Source organism: Myotis brandtii, unplaced genomic scaffold, assembly GCF_000412655.1.
Source record: "Myotis brandtii unplaced genomic scaffold, ASM41265v1 scaffold68, whole genome shotgun sequence".
Lineage (NCBI taxonomy): Eukaryota > Metazoa > Chordata > Mammalia > Chiroptera > Vespertilionidae > Myotis > Myotis brandtii.
The window spans coordinates 1,319,717-1,340,078 of NW_005370657.1; the positions used below are offsets into that span (position 1 = coordinate 1,319,717).

Below are 20,362 nucleotides of genomic sequence, written 5' to 3' on the forward strand. Positions count from 1 at the left end.
GACGGGTCGCTCCGACCGGGGCCCTCGGACTCCGCTCCCTGCCTGCTCGGCCTCCTCCGCCACCATCTGGGCGGGATCCGGCTCTGGTGTTTTGAGGAGGGGGTGTGGTGTCGGGAAAGGAATCCTGGGGATTTCTGGCTCTCCCCCTTTTTTGGCCTTCGGGGCTTCAGACTCAGGGAACTCGCTCATGGCTTTCTTGATGAAGAAGAAGAAGTTCAAGTTCCAAACCACGTTCACCCTGGAGGAGTTGACGGCGGTCCCCTTCGTGAACGGGGTCCTCTTCTGCAAGGTCCGATTGCTGGATGGCGGGGATTTTGTCAGCTTGTCGTCCAGGTAAGGCGCTGGGGCAGTCTCGCCTGCAGGGGGTGGGGGGTGGGGTGATAAGCGACATCTAGCCACTTGGCAAGTGTGGAAGCGCCCCTTGGGGCCCAGAGAGTCCTGAAGGTTATGTGTGTCTGGGACAAGTTTGCACAAGGCAGGTAGGGCTGCACGATCTGGGAGGTCTGGGCCCGAGGGATCTGACAGGGTGCCCGCACCCCTGTGCAGGGGGTCTATTTTTCAGCCCTCTCTTGGGGCCCTACATGCAGCCTGCTGGAGCTCCATTCTGCAGACCTGCACAGAGCCCAGAGGGTTTGTGCCATGAGAGGCCGAGATGGGGAGGATTGTTCCAGGCCGCCTTGCACCCAGATGGCCACTCAGGCTGTCCGTGATTCAGAGCCCGGGGCAGCCACAGTGTCCCAGGCACTCCCGGCTCTGGGAAGGCCAGACCCAGGTACACCCCGTCTGCCTGGAGGGAGGTGGCTGGATGGTGGCTTGCCCAGCCCCCTCTGAGTGACAGCCCTCCTCTAGCTGGAGCTGGGCTGCTTTGCATTGCAAATGCCCTTGTCAAGGAGGTTGCAGCCCTCTCTGAAAGAGGCTTGATCAACTTTGGTTTTGTGGTCCCCGTCCTGCAGGTCCAGCTGCCCAGCTCACTGACGAGGGCGACTGAGTTCCCCAGCTGCACCCACTGACTGGGTCAGGTAGTCCTGGCCGCCAGGGAGAGCGCCTTGGAGTTTGACAGAGAGGGGTTGGCGTCCTCGCGGTGTCACTTTCTGGGCCCAATACAGGTGGCTGTGCGTGTTGTGGAGATGTTTCAGGAGATAGAAGGCGGCGCAGGGCCTGGCCCAGTGCCTAGGACATGCTGGCTCCCTTCCCTGGTCTGTCCCTCTGCTCCTTGGGCCTCCTTGTGGACCCGGTTCGCTGGAGCTGCACCACGGTGTTCTGGGTGGGGTGCTTGTTAACAGAGGGAGAAACTGAGGCCCAGAAAGAGGAAGTAAGTGGCTTGCCAGGGACTTGTCAGTAGGCAGTTGTCAGCTGAACTTGGCTTGTTTGGAGACCTGTTGGATGTATCTGGTGGCTGAATGTTCTGTTGGGAGGAGAGCCATGCAGCCTAACCCAGATTTAGGAATCTGTGGTGTGGACAGGGTGGGGTGCCTTTTTGGTGCATTTGGGCCCACTCAGGCCTGGAGGTTATCCAGTCTACTGGGAGCTGCTTATCTGAGGAATTCAGACAAGAGCTGCCCTTTGTTGAGGGGTGGGTAGTGGGGATGGGGTGGTGGATATACGGTTGCTAAGGAAGCCTGTGATCCCGGGGCCACCCACAGCCCAAGGCTTCAGGGAAGGGGCTGTGCTCAGCTGGGGCCTGGGGTTGGCCACTCACTGGCTGGGTGTCTCTGGGCGTTACCTAACCTCTGTCATTCCAGCAACCAGCAGTTATTGGTGCTGTGCTCTCCATTTTACTAGCACCTTTCGCTGAGCTCTTTGACCATGGGACAGAGTGGAGGTTGGGCTGGGGGTGGGACTGTAGGATTATTATCCCCATTTTATTTATTGATTGATTTGAGAGACAGAAACATTGATGTGAGAGAGAAACATCAATTGGTTGCTACTCAAACACTCCCCGACCAGGGATCCAACCTGGAACCTGGGGCGGGTATGTGCCCTGACCAGGAATCGAACCCACCACCATTTGGGGTACGGACGACGCTCCAACCAAGTGAGCCACCCAGCCGGAGCTATTATCTCCATTTTATAGAGATGGAAACTAATGCTCAGAGAGGGAGTGATTTGCTTGAGTTAATACAGCAGAGCCCAGATTCAAACACAGGATGTGCTTTTAACCATTATCTGTTCTGCCTTTGAGCCTTAGTTTCCAATTCTGTGAAATGGGAGAGGTCACACCCACCCCTAGAGTTGTGGGGGGGATGAATAATGTGTATGCCATGTCTGGCTCAGCAAATTGTTGCATCATTTGTTTCTATGGCAGGGGGCCCATCCTTAGCTCCTCCCAGGTCTTAGGGGGACCAGCTAGAGTCAGCAGGAGGCCTACGTGTGAGCTGGGGGTCTTGGATCCTCCTGAGGAATTGTTATTCAGTCCCAGGCTGAGGTCTCTCCTGGCCTCCTAGGCCCTGGGGCTACTGTCACCCTACCTGTCTGCCTTTCCATTGCTCTAAAACCTGCCCCCTCATCCGGGAAAATCTAGAAAGTTCCAGGTCTCAGCTCACAGCTGCTGGGTTTCACCTCTGCCTTCCCTTCTTCCCTCTTGGCAACGGGCCATGGATTCCCTGAACCAGGCCCAGCCCTAACAGCCTTTCCCAGCCCTCACTGTGGATGAAACCTGAGTGGGGCCGAGGAGGGAAGAGCTGACACTGAGCCCCCCAAAGCTGGACTCTGGGTGCCTGTTTGCTGCTGCGCAGGTGTGGCTGGAGGGAGCAGACATCAGTGTTGGGATCTGAGGCTGCTTTAGAGCTTTGGATTTTGTTCAGGAGATAGGGGTTTCTGGTGTTTTGGTGTGTTTTTTTTAACCCCTCCACTCCAGTCCCACCCACGCTGGTCTGCAAGCTGAGAGCCCCACCTCACCGCCTACCCCTCCAACGAACAGGCTCCGATGTTTTGGAGTTGGGGAGGGTTAGGGGTGATGAGTCTTGCTTAGATCCTGGACCCAGATCCAGCAGCATACTCGCCTCAACGCCAGGGACCCCTTACATAGCCCAGAGACTGGTGGCAGCCGCAAGGTGGTGTCTGAGAGAAGCAGGCTCGAGGCCCCACCCATGCAGCACCCGCCTTCCTAGTTGGAGTGTTTTCCTATGTGCTGGGTGCCATAGCAACAGCCGGGTACACAGCTCGAGCCTGACCCATTTTGAGCAGGTAGAACAGGTGGTTTGTCGCACTGTTCCCAGCGTCATCTTTCTGACGCCTCCTTACGAACCACAGCCCTCACAGCTACCATGTTCTGGGTGCCTGTGCTGTGCGCCAGGTGCTGTGCCGGGAGTCATAGGGCAGCTGCCAAGGTCCAGTTGCAGAGTTTGCAAATGGTAGGTCCGCTAACCCTCTTGGCCATCCAGAGAGGCACCCGGGCCAGAGAGGTGAAGCCACAAGCTGTAGGTCACTCGGCTGGTAATTAAATTGGGAAAATAACCCTTTTATCATTAGGGTTTAAACTGCCTTTGATTGTTCATTTACCGTATGCCAGGCACCTGCTGAGCACATGCAGTGCATGATCTCCAAACCACCCCATGAGTTGATGAGGAAACTGGGGTCAGGAGGCCTAAAGTGATTGGCCCATGTCACTCAGCCAGGGAGCAGCAGAATTGTGATTTAAATTTGGGCTGATCCAGCTAGAAAGTCCTGCTTGGCCTTGGCGGCAGAGGACTGGAAGCAGCTCTGGCCCCATGTGATGTCCCCAGACCTTCGAAGAAGATTCTTTCCAGTGGGTTGGGGGTTATAGGAAAATCCAGATAGGGATCATTTTGAGGCACTGAGCTAGATCCTGTGAGATCTGAGGATAAGGGGCCCTGGGGACATAGATGGGGGTGGGACTGAAGTCACTGCCATGGATTTGGGGCCAGGCACAGACTGGCACCGTGGTATAGTGAGCATGTGCCAAGGACCCTGCCCGGAGGGAGGCCTTCTAAGCAGGTGCATCCAGATGGCATCTGGGAGGGGTTTCCAGGGGTTTCCAGGGGGTGGGGAATATGCACAGGTCCCAGCCAAGTCTGGTGAGTCTAGAAGCAGTGGGTTGGGCTGTGTTCCCCTCAGGGTGGGCTGGGAGCCAGTTTCCAGCCTCAAGCTCGTCTGTCCTTCAGGCAGGCAGAATCCCAGCCGTCTTGAGAGGTCTCTGTGTGCAGCTGGCACTGGTCCTGTGGCCTGCCCCAGGCACGTGGCTGGTGGTGTCAGGGAAGAGAGTGAGAGGGAGGTGTTGATTTACCTTACAACAAGTCCTCTCTGGAGGAGACAGGCAGAGTGTCTCCTCAGCCAACAGATGAGGAAACTGAGGCCTGGGGCAGAGAAATGGCTTATTTGGGTCACTTCATGGCAGGAGCTAAGGGTGAGCTGGGCGTGTTCTGGTTTGGCCTGACCTCTGTCCCTGGTGCCTCAGTACCCCTTTTTGCATGAAGGGGACAGGGAGGACCAGAAAGATAGGAGGGGCCCCTCCAGGGGCTCTTTCTGCTCTGGACTTGGATGCCAGGCTGTCCAAGAAGCAGACTGTGTGACTTGGGGAGATACCTCCCCCTTCCCTTCTTTTAGGGCAGCTTTGAATCTTCAATTGTCTCTTCAGTGGGGTTTTTATTTGGGCAACCTGTTGAAAGAGGGCACTGCCTTCCCTCCGTGGGCCAGGCTTTGAACCAGCTGGAATGGGAGGCCTCAGAGGGATGCTTGAGATTTTTGGGGCATGAAGAAGGCCTTGGACAGGTCAATTCTGCAGCTGGAAGCCCGGTGCCCAGGTCTGGCCAAGCCAGGTCTTTGCACATAAACCACAGGCTTGGCCAGGCCTCCGATTCCCCGAGGCTTCCTCTCCCTCCCTTCTTGGAAAAGGCTGCCGAATGCCACTGGAATCTGCTCGCCTGAGGTGCCTGCTCTCATACATCTTGGTGGGAGGGACACGGTTTGTGAGGGGGCGGGGATGTGGAGGTGCTGTGGGATCCCAAGGAGGGCAGGGCATTCATTTTCCGTCACCGAGCAGGAGCACTGGAGACTGAGTTTGGAGAGGGAGGAAGAGGCCACGTTTCTTGAGCACCCCCTTGGTGTCCTGGCCTTTCAGGGATAAATGGGACCAGACAGCCCTGCTTCCATGAAACTCCCCATGGAGGGGGGACAGGTAGATCTGGGACAGGTCCTCCCCAGAATTCCATGAGATTCTGGTGGACCAATTGGGGAAGGCATTTCTGTGCGGTCATCTGTCCATTTGTTTGATTGGGCACCCACCCCAGGCTGGACACAGTCCTTGACTTCATGGAGCTCATGATTTTATGATGGGGCACATCATTGCAACGGGGAGGAGGGCGTCCGTGAGTAACTGGCTCTTTAGAGAACCCAGAAGGCCAAGGAGAATTGGATTGGAGAGAGGTTGGGAAGAGCCTTTAGGGTCAAGGCCCTTGGCTACAGGGCACTCAGTCTAGGCAAAGGGCTGGCATGGTAGGGGTGCAAAGAGGGCAGGAAGGGGATGGAGTGAATGAAGATATGGGGGGGAGGGCTAGACTGTTCCTGACCTTGGGGATCTCGCCAAGGGGCAAGGAAGCAGTGTGGCCTGGTTTGCCAGTTAGACTAATGGCTCTTGGCTGCTGGTGGAGACGATGAAGGGAGAAGGCCTGACATACCCCGGAAGGGACCGCTGAGTTGGCTGGGCAGTGGCAGACAGAGCGGACAGGTGGGTGTCCTCATCTTGAAGTGCTTGGCACCACATCTAGCACTTGGTAGGTGCCGGAAGATGGACGTTCAGAGGGTGCCCAGTAGCCAAACGTAGCCGGGCTTTTTTTGCCTCATACAGTGCTCTAATAGTTTTTGCAACGTAAACATCCAGACTTTCGGTATCTTTTAAATTGGAGATTCTGGCAGTTTTTGACCCAAGGGGCTTTGCAGCCGCCTCCTCTGAGGGCTGCCTGCTCTAGGCTTCTCCTGACCCCACTTCCTACCCTGAGATCCCTGACCATGGTTTTGCCTCCCTCCTTTTACTCGGGCCAGCCTGGTCGCTGGGGTCCCTGTGGAAGGCCTTCCACGTGCAGTCGGGGAGGCATGAGGAGGCGGACCCCCGTGGAGAGAAGTCCTGCTCGCAGGCCACAGAGGCCGCCCCTGCCAGCTAGGCGGTGGCCTCAGGCCAGCTTCTGGTTTCCCTTGGGGCCAGACCACGCTGCTGCTGCCCTTGGTGAAGCCCGAAGCTACCCAGCCTGTGCCTGGCCTTGGTGTCTGCTCCTCAGACCTGGCCTTTGCAGCCGCTGGCCACACCATTGCAGGTGCCAACGTGGCAGCCCCCGTAATCTGCCCTGCAGCCTGGCACTGGCAGAGGCCTGACCACAGGTGATCTGACTCGTGGGGTCAAGGCTGTTCCCTGAGGCCTGTCCAGGAAGTTCCTCAGGCCAGGGGTTCCTAGTTGCCTTTGAACTCTGCTTGTTCAGTACCTGGAAGTCCTGACTTACGTTCAGGAAGTTCTGCCTGGGCCTTGTGACTGCTACTAGCGTGTCTGTTCTTGGGCCTTAGGCGTCTGGGGACTCAGTGTGTGGTGTCTGGTGACTGCCGTGTGGTGAAGCCTGTGGTCACTCGCCTGTTGCTGGGGCCGGGCAGTCTAACACCCATGGTAACCAGTATAGATTTATCCTCATCTCACCCAGGCAGCCACAGAAAGGCTTGAGCCGGGGAGAGACATCAGGTTTGCGTAGAAAGAGACCCGAACAAAGGTGGGGTGGGGGAAGGGTATCTCTCTTCATTAAGGACCTTGCCTGGCAAGTGCTTTGGGTTGTGGGGATACCAGACCTGTCCCCCGGGCCCCTGATGTGCTCTGTAACCTGAGGTCTGTGACTCCTCTCTCTCCACGAGGTCACACTATGCTATTGGTGGCCTTGGCGAGTGAGGCCTGAAGCTGCCCAGCCTGTGCCTGGCCTGGGTCTCTGCTCTGAGCTTTTGGCATCCTGTGCTTGGAACACGTCTCAAGTGCAGGTTGGAACCGCCTCTCCCAGATATCAACAGGTAGTAGCCAGCCACAGGCTCTCTAGTCAAATTATTCTAGCACTAGGAGCAAGGAGCTCCAATGGAGACTTGCTGCGTATTCAGACAGGCAAAATGTTCCCATCCTGCCGTTGCTGCCTGTGTGACCTTGGGCGAGAGACTTAGTCCCTAAGCCTCAGTAGCCCTCCCTCCCCAGCAGGGCTGCTGGTGCCTGCCTCCCAGTGTTCTTGGAGGTCACAGTGAGATAATGCCTGTCAGATATCCAGCTGGGCTCCTGGCACCTGGTAGAAGCACAGTACTCACTGCGGTTCTCCTCTCGTCCCTGGGCTGAGTCATGGCAGTGGGCTGGATGGTGCACCTCAACTGCCCCTCCTTGTGGGCCAGGACTGACTGGGGTGTTGTGGGGAGAGGGTACTTCCCCAAATGGGGCTCTCTCTCTGCCCTCTGGAGGGGTCGGACAGGTGAGGAGCACACCTAGTGTCCAAGGAGCAGGGGCCTCATGCTGGAGTTCAGGGTCCCAGTGGGGTCTGTTGGCACCCCTGCCCTGCCCTGGGGTGCATGGCTCTGAGCCTGTGAGAGCTGGAGTGTTCCCGCTGGGTGGGGCTGGGCTGGGCGGGGGGAGGCCTCTGCCTGTGAGAAGGGGCCCTCTACACATTCAGCTCTGGCACCCACTCTGGCAAGCAGAAGATAGCTCCCCACATGAGGTGGAGGGCAGGGGAGTGGGTGAGAAAGACAGGGGTCCCTCAGTTGAAGGGAGGCCCCTGCCCCTCTTGGCACTCCCCTTGCTTCCACCACACCTTATACTCTTACTTTGGCTTTTTTGGTAGCCTTGTCCTCAAGTTCCCTACCCCTGCTTCATCTAGGAAGCCGTCCCTGGCTGCTTGGCCTTGCACACTCAGTGTGGGCCCTCATCTCCGGACACTACAATCCCCGCTCCCACCTCTTAGCTCCTACCCCAGACCGTGGGCAGGAGTAGCCTCTGTTGCATCTTAGTCCTGGTGCTTCCTGCCACGGGTTGGCCCAGTGCAGGGCTGGGACATTCTTCCCTTGGCACTGAACCAGCATGGGCGCTGATGGTGCTGTACTGTGTGCCGGCTCCTGCCAGCTGCTGGGGTCCAGCCCCTCCCCATTGGTGCCAGAGGTATCAGTCTGTGTCAGGAGCAGCCCTCGCCTAAGTCCAAGGCAGCTGGGGCACCACTGGGTTGTATGGGATGGACCATCTGTGGGTGATGGGGAGGAGGAGGGGGCTGGGCTGCCCCAGGCTCTGCAATTGGACCTTGGCAGCTGCCCTGTGACTCTGTGACCATGGCCAAGTGTCTTGTCCTCTTAGCCTTGGGTTCCTCCTCCAACAAATGGGGTGTGGGTGCTCATCTAGAGGCAGGAAAGCTACTCGAGAGCAGGGCACCTGCTCCCCAAGGGCCAGGCACCTGGCAGCTGAAAACAGACTAAACCTGCTGAGAGGTTTAGCTCGGTGCTGGGGAAGGAACTGGGGAGGGCGGAAGTCTGGGTCCTGTTCGCACGCGAGGCGCCCTCACCTCCCACCACTTCCTCTCTGACAGTGCTGGACTTCTCTGCAGACCCAGGGCAGCACACCTGTGGCTCCCCCAAACCTTACTCCCTCAGGGGCAATTTCCTGAGCACTTCTATATGTAGGGCCCTGCTCTGGTTCCTGGGGACACAGCCCTGCCCCAGCAAGTCCCCTCCCCAAGAATGATGCTAGGCTTGGTCCCAGGATGAGTAGGTTAGTGGTTGGTGGGAGAAGAGCAGCCCAGGGCAGACTAAGGCAAAGGCAAGAGTGCTGAGCAGGGAAGAGCCAGTGGCCTGGGGGCTTGGAGTCAGGGAAGACCATGGGAGGAGCTGGGACCTTATCTGAGGGCAGACAGAGAAGGGTGTGAACCAGAATCAGATTTGTATTTTAGAACCACCAACGGCAGCCAGGGGGGTGGTGACCACTTGGGGCTCCCGGTGGCAGAAGGGGAGATGGCTGTCATCTGAGGTGGGTGGCTTCCCACCTCTGCCATCATGGGACGATTAAAAACAAAACTGGAGCCTGCTGCGCACAGCGGGAATGAACAAGCTGCTGCCCCTCACAACAGCGCCGAGTGTCACCAACAAGGTTGAGGAAAGGAAGCTGGAGATGAGAACGTGCTGTGGATGCCATTTGTATAAAGTTCAGAAGCAATCCACTAAAAAGCACCCATCCTGGTACAAGTCAGGATGATGTCATCTTTGTGGGGGTGGCAGTCATGTCTGGAAGGGGCCTTTAAGGCCTGTGAAGTCCTGCTTCTTGGGGGCTGGCTACACGAGACTGTTTGACTATCTGCAAGCTGTGCGCTGACGCTGTTTGCACATGTCTGTGTCAGAAACAGCCTGGAGACGCCCACACCTGTGCTGGTGCTGGGTGCCAAAGTTCTAGACAGAAGTGAGAATCCTTGGGTGCCTAGAGGCCTGGAGGAAGTCCTTGGGCCTTTCCAGGGTCGTTCTGGCGGGGCAGCCTAAACCATCAGACCTGTTTATGAGACCATAAGTCATCTCGGCAGCTGCCAGCCGTCTTCTTTGGCCGGGGCTCTTCTGTCTCTTGCAAACTCTGCTGGGGCTGTTGGGCCATTCAGAGAGAGGGCGGGCTCCTGAGGCTGCTAGACCACAGGACCTGTCTGAACCTTGCTTTCCTCATCTGTGAAATGGGGTAATAAGCCCCTTCTTGGTGCTTGGATTGATGTGGAGCTTGGCCATTCAGAGAGAGGGCGGGCTCCTGAGGCTGCTAGACCACAGGACCTGTCTGAACCTTGCTTTCCTCATCTGTGAAATGGGGTAATAAGCCCCTTCTTGGTGCTTGGATTGAATGAGTTAACACCCATTATGTACCCAGCATAGCCCTGGGCATAGAGTACGTGCTCAGTGTTCAGTAACGGCTGGCAGTGGTTGGTATTAATCTAGGGCAATTATTGGAGGGGATCCAGTGGTGGAAGCAGAAGGGAAAGGTCCACGTTCCTCCCTCTCTGCCTTTCATTGTTTCTCTTCTCCCTTCCTGTGGTTCACCCACTCAGCAAACATTTATGATTAGAGCCAGGCTGCTGCCCTGCAATGGGCCCAGCAATGGCCAGTTCAGCCATGATCTCTGACTTGGGGCCCATGAGCCGGGGAGACCATTAGACATATCAGCTCTCAGGTGCTGAGCACAGCAGGGAGGGGAGGCATCAACCTCTTCTGCCTGCTCTGGCCCTGACCCTTTACTTTGGGGATCGGCCTTTGGCTGCCTGGTACTCTCCCTGCTTGCCAAGAGAAGGCCGGACCCTGGGTTCCAGCCCCTCTCAAGGGTTTCGTGTCAGCTAATGAGGAATCAACATGGACCTGGGTGAGAATGGCCACACCCATTTCGGACGCAGGCAAGACAGAAACCCAGGCTTAATCTGGATGTAGTCCCAGTGTCCCCACTCAGGCCTGGCTTGTAGTAAGTGCTCCGTTTATGTGTGTGGGGTAAGTGAATGACAGAAGCTTCATCGGCCCAGGGTTGGTCCGTAAGTCTGCAGGAGAATCGTGTCCAGGAGAAGGTAGAGCTTAGTAAGTCAGAGCCTCATGGTCCCACCTTACCCCGAGCCTTCATCCTGTGGCTGGAATCTCGGAGGGTAGCTGGGAAAACAGGCCTGAGTCTGTGCTGGCTCTGTGAGCTGTGACTCTGACTGGCGATTTCCTGGTCACCTGGGAAGTTCAGGGAGCCATGGGGAGTGCTGTGTGGAGCAGTGGGAACACCTGGGGGTAGATCCAGATAGCAGTGACCCTGGACCCTTCAGACTCTGCAGAGAGCTAGAGGACATGGCCTGATCTGGGCTGGGAGGCTCCTTTCCTGGAGGTGGAAATATCAGTGCAAGAAGGTCTAACGCAGCCCTGGTAGAGAGCAGGGCTGTGAAGGTCACTGAGTTCATCGGATACTTTCTGAGCACCTACTATTTGCTAGACACCATCCTGCAGTAAGCAAACAAAGGCCTCTAGGACCTTTGTGCTCTGGGACACAGGAGCCTCATTCCGTTTTCCACATACCTAAGACCCAGGCCCAGAAGAGGAAGTAATTTGTCCAGCCGCAGAAGTTGGGGGGAGGAGGGGCTATGGAGTTGGGAAGGGGCTCAAGAGGACAGAGACATCCCGTGACTTGCCTGAGTCTAGCTATTTGAGGAACCGGGCTCTGGGAATATGGATCCCTCCCTTTGGTCTCTTCCTTTCCTGGAATGATTCAAACAGCACCCAGGCGTGAGTCAGTCAGGAGCGGCACAGGCACACCTAGGCCACCTGTTAGTCCACCTTCCTGGACGTCCCAGCCAGGTTCAAGGCCTGGGGGAACGTCCTGATCCAGGGTCCTGGGATGGAAAATGGGGGCTCTGTCGGGGCCTTGCATGCCTGGCTTCCTGCTGGACCGTCTGTCTCAGAGTCACTTCTGACGGTGGTGGCCATGTGCCCATTCAGCACGAGTCCCCTTTGGGTATGCGCCTGGCCTCTCCTTCATTAGGCCTCTCAGCAACCCCATGAGCTAGGGCAGCATATGACTGAGGCCCAGAGAGGTCAAGTGTCCAGTGGGTGGCAGAGACTGGCCTTGGTCCCCGACCTCTCTGTTTCCCACACGCACGATTTGTGAGGAGGCCTGCTGGGAGTCTCAGGGGCTCCGGAAGGGCCATTCCCTGAGTACAGCCAACCCCAAAGCTCTGTGTTTTCTATAGTCGTGTGTCCTGGGGGAGGGGAAGCTGTTGCTACAGCTCAGCTGTGTCTCTTGCTTTGAATTTCTACCCTCCAACCTGACCCACCGCTGGCATGGGGCCCAGTTTGAGATTCTGGGGTAGGACAGCGATGGGTTCAGATTACAGCCCTCTCCCAACCAGACCTGGGCAGGTGGCTTCCGCTCTCTGGGCCTCAGTTCCCCCACTTATGACATGGAGATGATGGTACCTACCTCCCAGGGTTGGGGTCTGGATTCCAGGGGGCCAGGCAGGGAGAGCTCTCAGTTAGGTGCCTCCTAAGAAGAAAGTGCTCAGGAGGCGGAAGCTGACGCTATTAACTTCTACAGGAGCATTTTCCCAGTTCTCCCTCCGGTCTCGGATTGACCTGGCTTGGTCCCTGACACCAGCAGGTCTTGATGGATTTGGCCCAGTGCCATATCTGTGACCGCGCACTCTGACCCAATCACCGCCCCTCCTTCAGTGGAAGTCTGGTCTCAAGGCTGCCTCTTCCCTCGTATTGAGACTCGTGGTGAAGGGTCATTCCACAGAGCACAAAAACATTGATGCCACAGGCCCCTGAGAACGGCGTCTATGTCTTGGCGCATTTTCCCAGTCATCCTGCAGGACAGGGGAGGGTGCACATCTCCCCTTGCCCCCTGGGCTGACCTGTGTGGACTCCCTGAGTGTCAGTTTGCTCATCTGTGAAGTGGGTGGTGGTTGTGCCGGCAAAGAGTTAATGCTTCAGCAACACCTGGCTCATGGGAGGGTGCCTGGGAAACAGGCGCCAGGCTGGGCCACATGATGTGGGGGTGGGCTTCGCCGGGTGCTGGGGGTGGACCCGCACTTTGTCACAGCCAGCAGTTTACTTCGGTTCTCTTCAGAGGCCTGCTCTGCTCTTGGGCTGTGAGAGCAAGAGGGGGTGCCCGTTGGCATCAAGTGAGAAGAGCATCCATGCATTCTCCTGGGTGGTGGGAAGCTGCCTCATAGGCTGACTCTGGGTGCAGAAGGCAGAGCAGGGAGGCGGTGTGCCTGTGCCTGTGAAACAGGAAGCTGGCACCTGCCCACTCTGGGTTTTTGATCCATCTCAAAGTTTCTGGGCTGGTGAGTTGCAGGATTCGAACCCCTGTGCATATGGCTCCAGAATCCGTCCTGCTTCCCCACCAAGCCTGAGTGAGCTGAAGTCCTCAGTGTGCTGTCCACTCTGTACTTCTCAGGTCACTTGCTGCCTCTAGCCTTTCCTCCCAGCCCACCTGCCAATCCCCGGGCCACCCTCAGGGCTCACATTTTTGACAGGAGAACAGAGAAGGGTCTTGGGGCGCCCGGTGGCTCCTCTGAGCCCTTCAGTCTCCAGCACAGAGTGGTTTGGCTTCTAGGAACGTCTTGCTGCCTCATGGTGTTGCAGGAGGGGGTGCTGGCTGTGTCAGAACTGCAACAAGCTGCTTCCCCTGCACACGGCCCTGAATTCCTGGCAGGAGCCAGACACTGCTGGGCTGCCACGCTGGCCACGTCGCCGGGGTGAGGCTCTACTGCCCCGCAGCCCCTGGATGGACGCCTAGGCTGGTCCCCGGGCGGGCCCCTCCCCAGGCGGCTGTGCTTTCTTCTCTTCGGGGAAGCACAGGCAGATGTTGTCAATTTAAATTGTTTCCTTATTAGAATCCTGCCTTTCCATGGCTGTTTCATCAGCTGGGAACTTTGATTGCATCATCAGGACCCCTCCCTTCTCTAGGAACCTGGCCAAGGACTGGGAGATCACAGAGTGGGCGTGGGTTGGGGGAGGGGGGTTGCAGGCTGGATGCTGTGGTAGTCCCCCAGGGCCCACCAGCCAGGAGGAGGGACTCCTGATGCAGCCTTGTTCCGGTTACCTCTCATTATAGGGGCCGAATGGGAGGAAGCAGGGGCCAGCCTTCTCAGGAACCCAGGAGCACAGCTGGGGCTGGGAGGCCCCTGGGGTCCTGCTTAGTTCTGGTGGCTATACCCTTTCTTAGCCGGGTGCCCAGCCCCTGCTTCAATCACCTGGGAGCTTGTTTAAAACGTTTAGTGAAAGGCCTGCTTCACTGATTCTCAACGGGGCGGGAGGGGGTAGGGGGTAATTCTGCCGCCACCCCTTCCCAGGGGAACATTGGCAATGTCTGAGACATTTTTGGTTGTCACAGCTGGGGTTGTGCTCCTGGCAGGGTGCTGCTAAACATCCTGCAATGCATAGGACACCCCTGGAAAAACAAACAGAATTATCTGGTTCAAAATGTCATGAGCACAGGTTGAGAAACCCTGCCCTACAGAGTCTCCCTTTCTGGCAGGGCCAAGGACTTTTCACGCTTGGCTTTAGACCAGCGCTTCTCAACCTGTGGGTCGCGACCCCTTTGGGGGGTCGAACGACCCTTTCACAGGGGTCGCCTAAGACCATTGGAAAACACATATATAATTACATATTGTTTTTGTGATTAATCACTATGCTTTAATTATGTTCAATTTGTAACAATGAAATTGGGGGTCACCACAACAAGAGCAACTGTATTAAAGGGTTGCGGCATTAGGAAGGTTGAGAACCACTGCTTTAGACCTTGAGCCTTGCCAGGCCAGGGCTCTGTGCTGGGCAAGCATTGATGACAAGGCAGACATGCAGATGAGTACTTAGCCGGGCAGCGGGGAAGGTAGAGTGCCAAGTGTGGGTGTGGGGCCTCCCTGTAGCTGTTTCCTGGGCTGCCCCACTGGGTTCCCTTCTGACCACTGCTTGCCACGCTGAGCCTTTGCTCCCATGTGAACTCCAGGGAGGGGCCCTGAATGATCCGTCTACAAGGACTTTGTAGGGTCGTGGCAGCCTGTGGCCAGGAGGTGGTTCCCACTCTACTGACCCTTGTCACCTGCATGATGGAGCCAGTGCCCACAGTGTTTGTGGATGCGGAATGGAGGCCCTGGTCTGGGGCCATGGAGCTGCAGGGAGTTCTGGCCTGAGGATACTGGTCTGGTGGGGTGCTCTGCTCTATTTGAGGACAACCTAGAAATAGCTGAATTCTGCCACTGTGATGGCCACCGTGGGCTGCGGTGGGTGGGTGGAGGGCTCACCCTGCCTCTCTGGTATTTGGACGTCTAATTGTATATCTTAAAGCTAAAAACGAGACTCCCCTGAAGCTGCCCTGAACACCCAGGCTCTGTAATTACCTGCCCCTGGCAGGCAGCCCGGAGCTGAAGGCTCAGGCCCCGAAACCCCCAGGCTAGGGAGTGGGGCCTCCTTCATCTCTTCCCCGGGGGCTCTGGTGCTCTGGTGCTGCACGTACATTCTCACCTCAGGGCCTTTGCACTTATTGTTCCTCATGCCTGGAGCTCTTCGAAATTATCTGCATAGGCCACTCTCTCACCTCCTCCAGCTCTTTGCTCAGATGTCACCTTCCCATTAAAGCTCCCCCGACCATCTCTTCCTCGTTCAGCCTACACCTGGACACTGCCTGCCTCCTTCTCCATTCCTTTTCCTTAATAGCACTTACCACCATCTGATGTGTTTGCCTCATTTTGTCTCTCTCTTACCCACTGCCAGACTCTAAGCCCCTTGAAGGCAGGACTTTCTCTGTTGTGTTTACTGTTTATGTTCCTAGGGCCTTCAGCAGTGCCTGGCACTTAGTAAGTGCTTAATAAAAGGTTTTTTAGAGAATTGAGTCTCTGAGATTTCCTCAAACCTGGCCTGGCCAGCTCCTACCCTGGGCTCATGGCCAATTGCTTGATGTCCTCATGCCTGTCTTTTTTAATGAACATCTACCCCCCACCCCCACCCCTCCCCTGTTCATCCCTCCTCATTATCCCTGTCTTGTGCCTGGGACCCCGTGCAACCTCACTGGGGGTGCTCAGCTCCCTCTCTCCAGAGGGGCCCTGGAGGAGGTTGCAGGGCTGAGTCCTGACTGTGCCGTCTCTGGCTCACAGATGGGCCTGGGTTGAGACCACACTCGGCTCACAGCTCTGTGAGTTACTCAGCCTTTCCGAGCCTCACTTTCCCCGTCTGTAAAGTAAACCACGATAACACCCAACTTTCAATGTTGAAGAGTTCCAGATGGCACACAGTAGGCCCTTGGGAAATGGCCACTATAGGGGTATGTATGTTGCCCTTGTTGTGACCTGCTGGGGTAGGCCCAGGCAAGGCTGGGAGCTTCTTCCCTTGGGAGGGGTGGCATTTACTAGTGTGTTTCAGCCCCGTGGATCTAAGAGGGAGGCCCAGCACCTGATCCTGTGAGCCCTGCCCGGGAAGACGGAAGACGCCTGTTACCTGAGCCTGGGAGGCCTCCACGTGCCTTTCTCTGGCCGGGCCTGCCAGGAATCACTAGGGGGCCCAGGCTTCCTGGCTGGGTGTTCCCTTGGCAGACTCACAAAGGGGAAGGGAGAGAGCCCACAATTTGATATCAGTTTTTGTTCCAGACACTAATCCTAATTCCTCTGGGTGTTTCAACACGCCCAGCATTGTGAGCTTCCTCCCAAGTCTCCAGCAACTGCGTCCAACTCCTGGGCTGGGTCCAGCAGAGGGGGTGGGAGGAGATCTGAGGGTCCGCGTGGGAGCTGTAGCCCCCAGCTTCCCCCCTTTTAAACTGGGGCCTTTGGCTGCTTGGGATGTGTTTCCACTCTTCGCCCTTCCATCCACTCCACCAGGGCTGCTCGGGCCTAAAGCCAGACTCCATAGTGGCAAGACAGAGCCGCTGTCAGAATATGATCCAGAGTCCTCACCATGGCCCCGGAGGGCCTGGCCCCTGCTCCCTTGCCAACCTCATCCCGTCTGTTCTCCTCCCCAGTCCATTTAGCTGCTGGCCTCTGTGCTGCTTTCCCTCTTGCCAAGCATGTGTCTACCTCAGCGCCTTTGCACTTGAAGTTCACGCTTCTGGACAGCTCTTCCCCGGTTTTTGCTTAGCCCTCAGCCTCATTTCACTCCAGGCCTTGCTTAGAAGTCACTGCCATAAGGGCTTTCCCTAACTACCCACCTGAAGTAGCAGCCCCCACCTTCTCATCTCTACCCAGCCCTCCCTCCCCACCACCCCTTCCCTGATCTGTCTTCTCTGTTTTTCTCTCTTTATCTGACTTACCATGTGGGTGGGTTTTTGGGGGGTTTTTTTGGTATCAGTTTTTTTTTAAGATGTAATTTACATGCCACACAGTCCACCCATTTAAAGTGGGCAATTTAGTGATTTTTAGTATTTTCAGAGTTGTGTGACCATCAGCACAGTCAATTTTAGAACATTTCATCACTCCAAAAAGAAACCCCATACCCATTACCAGTTATTCCCCATTTTCTCCCTATTGCCCCATCCCCCAGCAATCACCAGTCTACTTTCTATCTCTTATGGATTTGCCTATTCTGGACATTTCATTAAATGGAATCATACAATATGCAGTTCATTATGACTGGCTTCTTTCACTTAGCATAATGTTTTCAAGGCTAATCCACATTGTAGCATGTAAAGCGATTTTTATTATGGAATAAGATTCCAATACATATATCCATTAATCAGTTGATGGACATTCGGGTTGCTTTTACTTTTTGGCTATTATGAATAATGCTGCTGTGAACATTCATGTAGAAGTTTTTATGTGGACGTAGGTTTTTTTTTTCTTTTTTTAAGGTTTCGGATTCAATTCATATATATGTATATTATTGATTTTTTTTTTTTTTTTTTTTTTTTTTAGGAAGGGAGAGGGATAGAGAGTTAGAAACATCGATGAGAGAGAAACATCGATCAGCTGCCTCGTGCACACCCCCTACTGGGGATGTGCCCGCAACCCAGGTACATGCCCTTGACCGGAATCGAACCTGGGACCTTTCAGTCCTCAGGCTGACGCTCTATCCACTAAGCCAAACCGGTTAGGGCGTGGATGTAGGTTTTCATTTCTCTTGGATAGATACCTAGGAGTAAAATTGCCGGGTCACATGGTAACTCTATATTTAACCTTTTGAGGAACTGCCAGACTATTTTCCAAAGTGGTTACACCACTTTACATTCCTACCAGCAGTGTCTGAGGGTTCCAGTTGCTTACACTCTTGCTCGCACTTCACTTGTTATTATCTGTTGATTATAGCCATCCTAGTGGGTGTGAAGTGGTAGCTCATTATAGTTTTGATTTGTGTTTCCCTGATGACTAATGATACTGGGCACCTTCTCATGTGCTTATTGGCCATTTGTATATCATCTTTGGAGAAATGTCTATTCTGATCATTTGCCCATTTTTAATTTGGTTTTTGTCTTTTTATTGAGTTGTAAGTCCTCTTTATATATTTTAGTTACAAGTCCTTTATCACACATGTGATTTGCAAATATTTTCCTTCATACTGTAGGTTGTCTTTTCACTTTCTTGATGCTGTTCTTTGAATCACAAGCATTTTTAAAAAATATATTTTATTGATTTTTTTACAGAGAGGAAGGGAGAGGGATAGATAGTTAGAAACATCGATGAGAGAGAAACATCGATCAGCTGCCTCCTGCACACTCCCTACTGAGGATGTGCCTGCAACCAAGGTACATGCCCTGAGGAACTGCCAGACTATTTTCCAAAGTGGTTACACCACTTTACATTCCTACCAGCAGTGTCTGAGGGTTCCAGTTGCTTACACTCTTGCTCGCACTTCACTTGTTATTATCTGTTGATTATAGCCATCCTAGTGGGTGTGAAGTGGTAGCTCATTATAGTTTTGATTTGTGTTTCCCTGATGACTAATGATACTGGGCACCTTCTCATGTGCTTATTGGCCATTTGTATATCATCTTTGGAGAAATGTCTATTCTGATCATTTGCCCATTTTTAATTTGGTTTTTGTCTTTTTATTGAGTTGTAAGTCCTCTTTATATATTTTAGTTACAAGTCCTTTATCACACATGTGATTTGCAAATATTTTCCTTCATACTGTAGGTTGTCTTTTCACTTTCTTGATGCTGTTCTTTGAATCACAAGCATTTTTAAAAAATATATTTTATTGATTTTTTTACAGAGAGGAAGGGAGAGGGATAGATAGTTAGAAACATCGATGAGAGAGAAACATCGATCAGCTGCCTCCTGCACACCCACTACTGGGGATGTGCCCGCAACCAAAGTACATGCCCTTGACCGGAATCGAACCTGGGACCCTTCAGTCCGCAGGCCGATGCTCTATCCGCTGAGCCAAACTGGTTAGGGCGAATCACAAACATTTTTAATTTTGATGAAGTTCAACACGTTTATATCTTTCTTTTGTCACTTGTACTTTTGATGTCATATTGGAGAAACCATTGCCTAAGCCCACATCACAAAGCATTACCCCTGTGTTTTTGTCTAAGAATTTTATAGTTTTAGCTCTTAAACACAGGTCTTTGATTCACTTTGAGTTAATTATTTTATGTGGTCTGAGAACGGGGTCCTACTTTGTTCTTTTGCATGTGATATCCAGTTGTCCCAGCAAAAGACGGTTTCCCCCCCACTGGCACCCTAGTTGAAAATCAGTTGGCCGTAAATGTGAAGGTTTATTTTTGGACTTTCAGTTCTATTCTATCGACCTGTGTGTCTATCCTTATGCCACAGCCACACTGTCTTAATTATTGTTGCTTTGTAAAAGTTTCGCAGTCCAGACATGTGAATTCCTTAATTATGTTCTGCCTTTTCTACATTGTTTTAACTATTCTGGTCCTTTGATTTTCCAATGTTTAGGATCAACTTGTCAAAACTCTACAAAGAAAACAGTTGAGATTTTTATAATGATTGTGTTGAATTTTTAAATCAATTTGGGAGTATTGTTGTCTTAACAATTAGTATTAAACCTTTTGATCCATGATCGCAGGATGTCTTTTCATTTATTTAGGTTTTTTTGGTGCCCTTTACTGCCACCCCCCCTCCTTCTGGTAACCACCATACTGATGTCTGTCTGTGTCTTTGAGTTTCAGTTTTATATCCCACATATGAGTGAAATCAGATTGTCCTTAGCTTTTTCTGACTGACTTATTTCACTTAGCATCATATTCTCAAGGCCCATTCATGTTGTCGCAATGGCAATATTTCATCCTTGAGGAACCGCCATACTGTTTTCCATAGTGGTTGCACCAGTTTACATTCCCACCAGCAGTGAATGAGGGTTTCTTTTTCTCCACAGCCTCTCCAACACTTACTACCTGTCTTGTTGATTGTAGCCCTTCGAACAGGTGTGAGGTGGTAGCTCATAGTTTTGATTTGCATTTTCCTAATGGCTAGTGAAGTTGAACATCTTTTCATATATCTGATAGCCGTTTGTATGTCTTCTTGGGAGAGGTGGCTATGCAGGTCCCCTGTCTATTTTTTAACTGGATTGTCTGTTTGGTGTTGAGTTGTATGAGTTCTGTATATTTTTTGGATATTAACCCCTTGTCGGGAGCTACTGTTTGCAAATATCATCTCCCATTTGGTTGGTTGCCTTTTTGTTTTGTTGTTGGTTTCTTTTGCTGTGCCGAAGCTTTTTCGTTTGCTATAGTCCCATTCATTTATTTTTGCCTTTACTTCCCTTGTCTTTGGGGTCATGGGGTCAAATTCATAAAATGTTCTCTATGACCAAGGTCCATAAGTTTAGTATCTATGTTTTCTTCTATGTAATTTATTGTTTCAGATCTTATATTTAGGTCTTTGATTCATTTTGAATTAATTTTTGTACTAGATTACAGTTATTCTTTCGCACATGGCTTTTCAATTTTCCCAGCACCATTTATTGAAGA

General features: G+C 53.5%; 1 protein-coding gene across 1 annotated transcript in view; it reads left to right on the forward strand.

Moving 5' to 3' along the window:
- The first annotated feature begins 6 nt into the window (after positions 1-6).
- Positions 7-20,362, forward strand: part of FAM102A (family with sequence similarity 102, member A) — a 34,907-nt gene continuing 14,551 nt past the window's right edge. Inside the window, exon 1 of the mRNA XM_005881430.2 lies at positions 7-333. Within this exon, the coding sequence (XP_005881492.1) occupies positions 188-333 (146 nt within the window). The 5' untranslated portion in view covers positions 7-187. The remainder of the gene's footprint in view (positions 334-20,362) is intronic.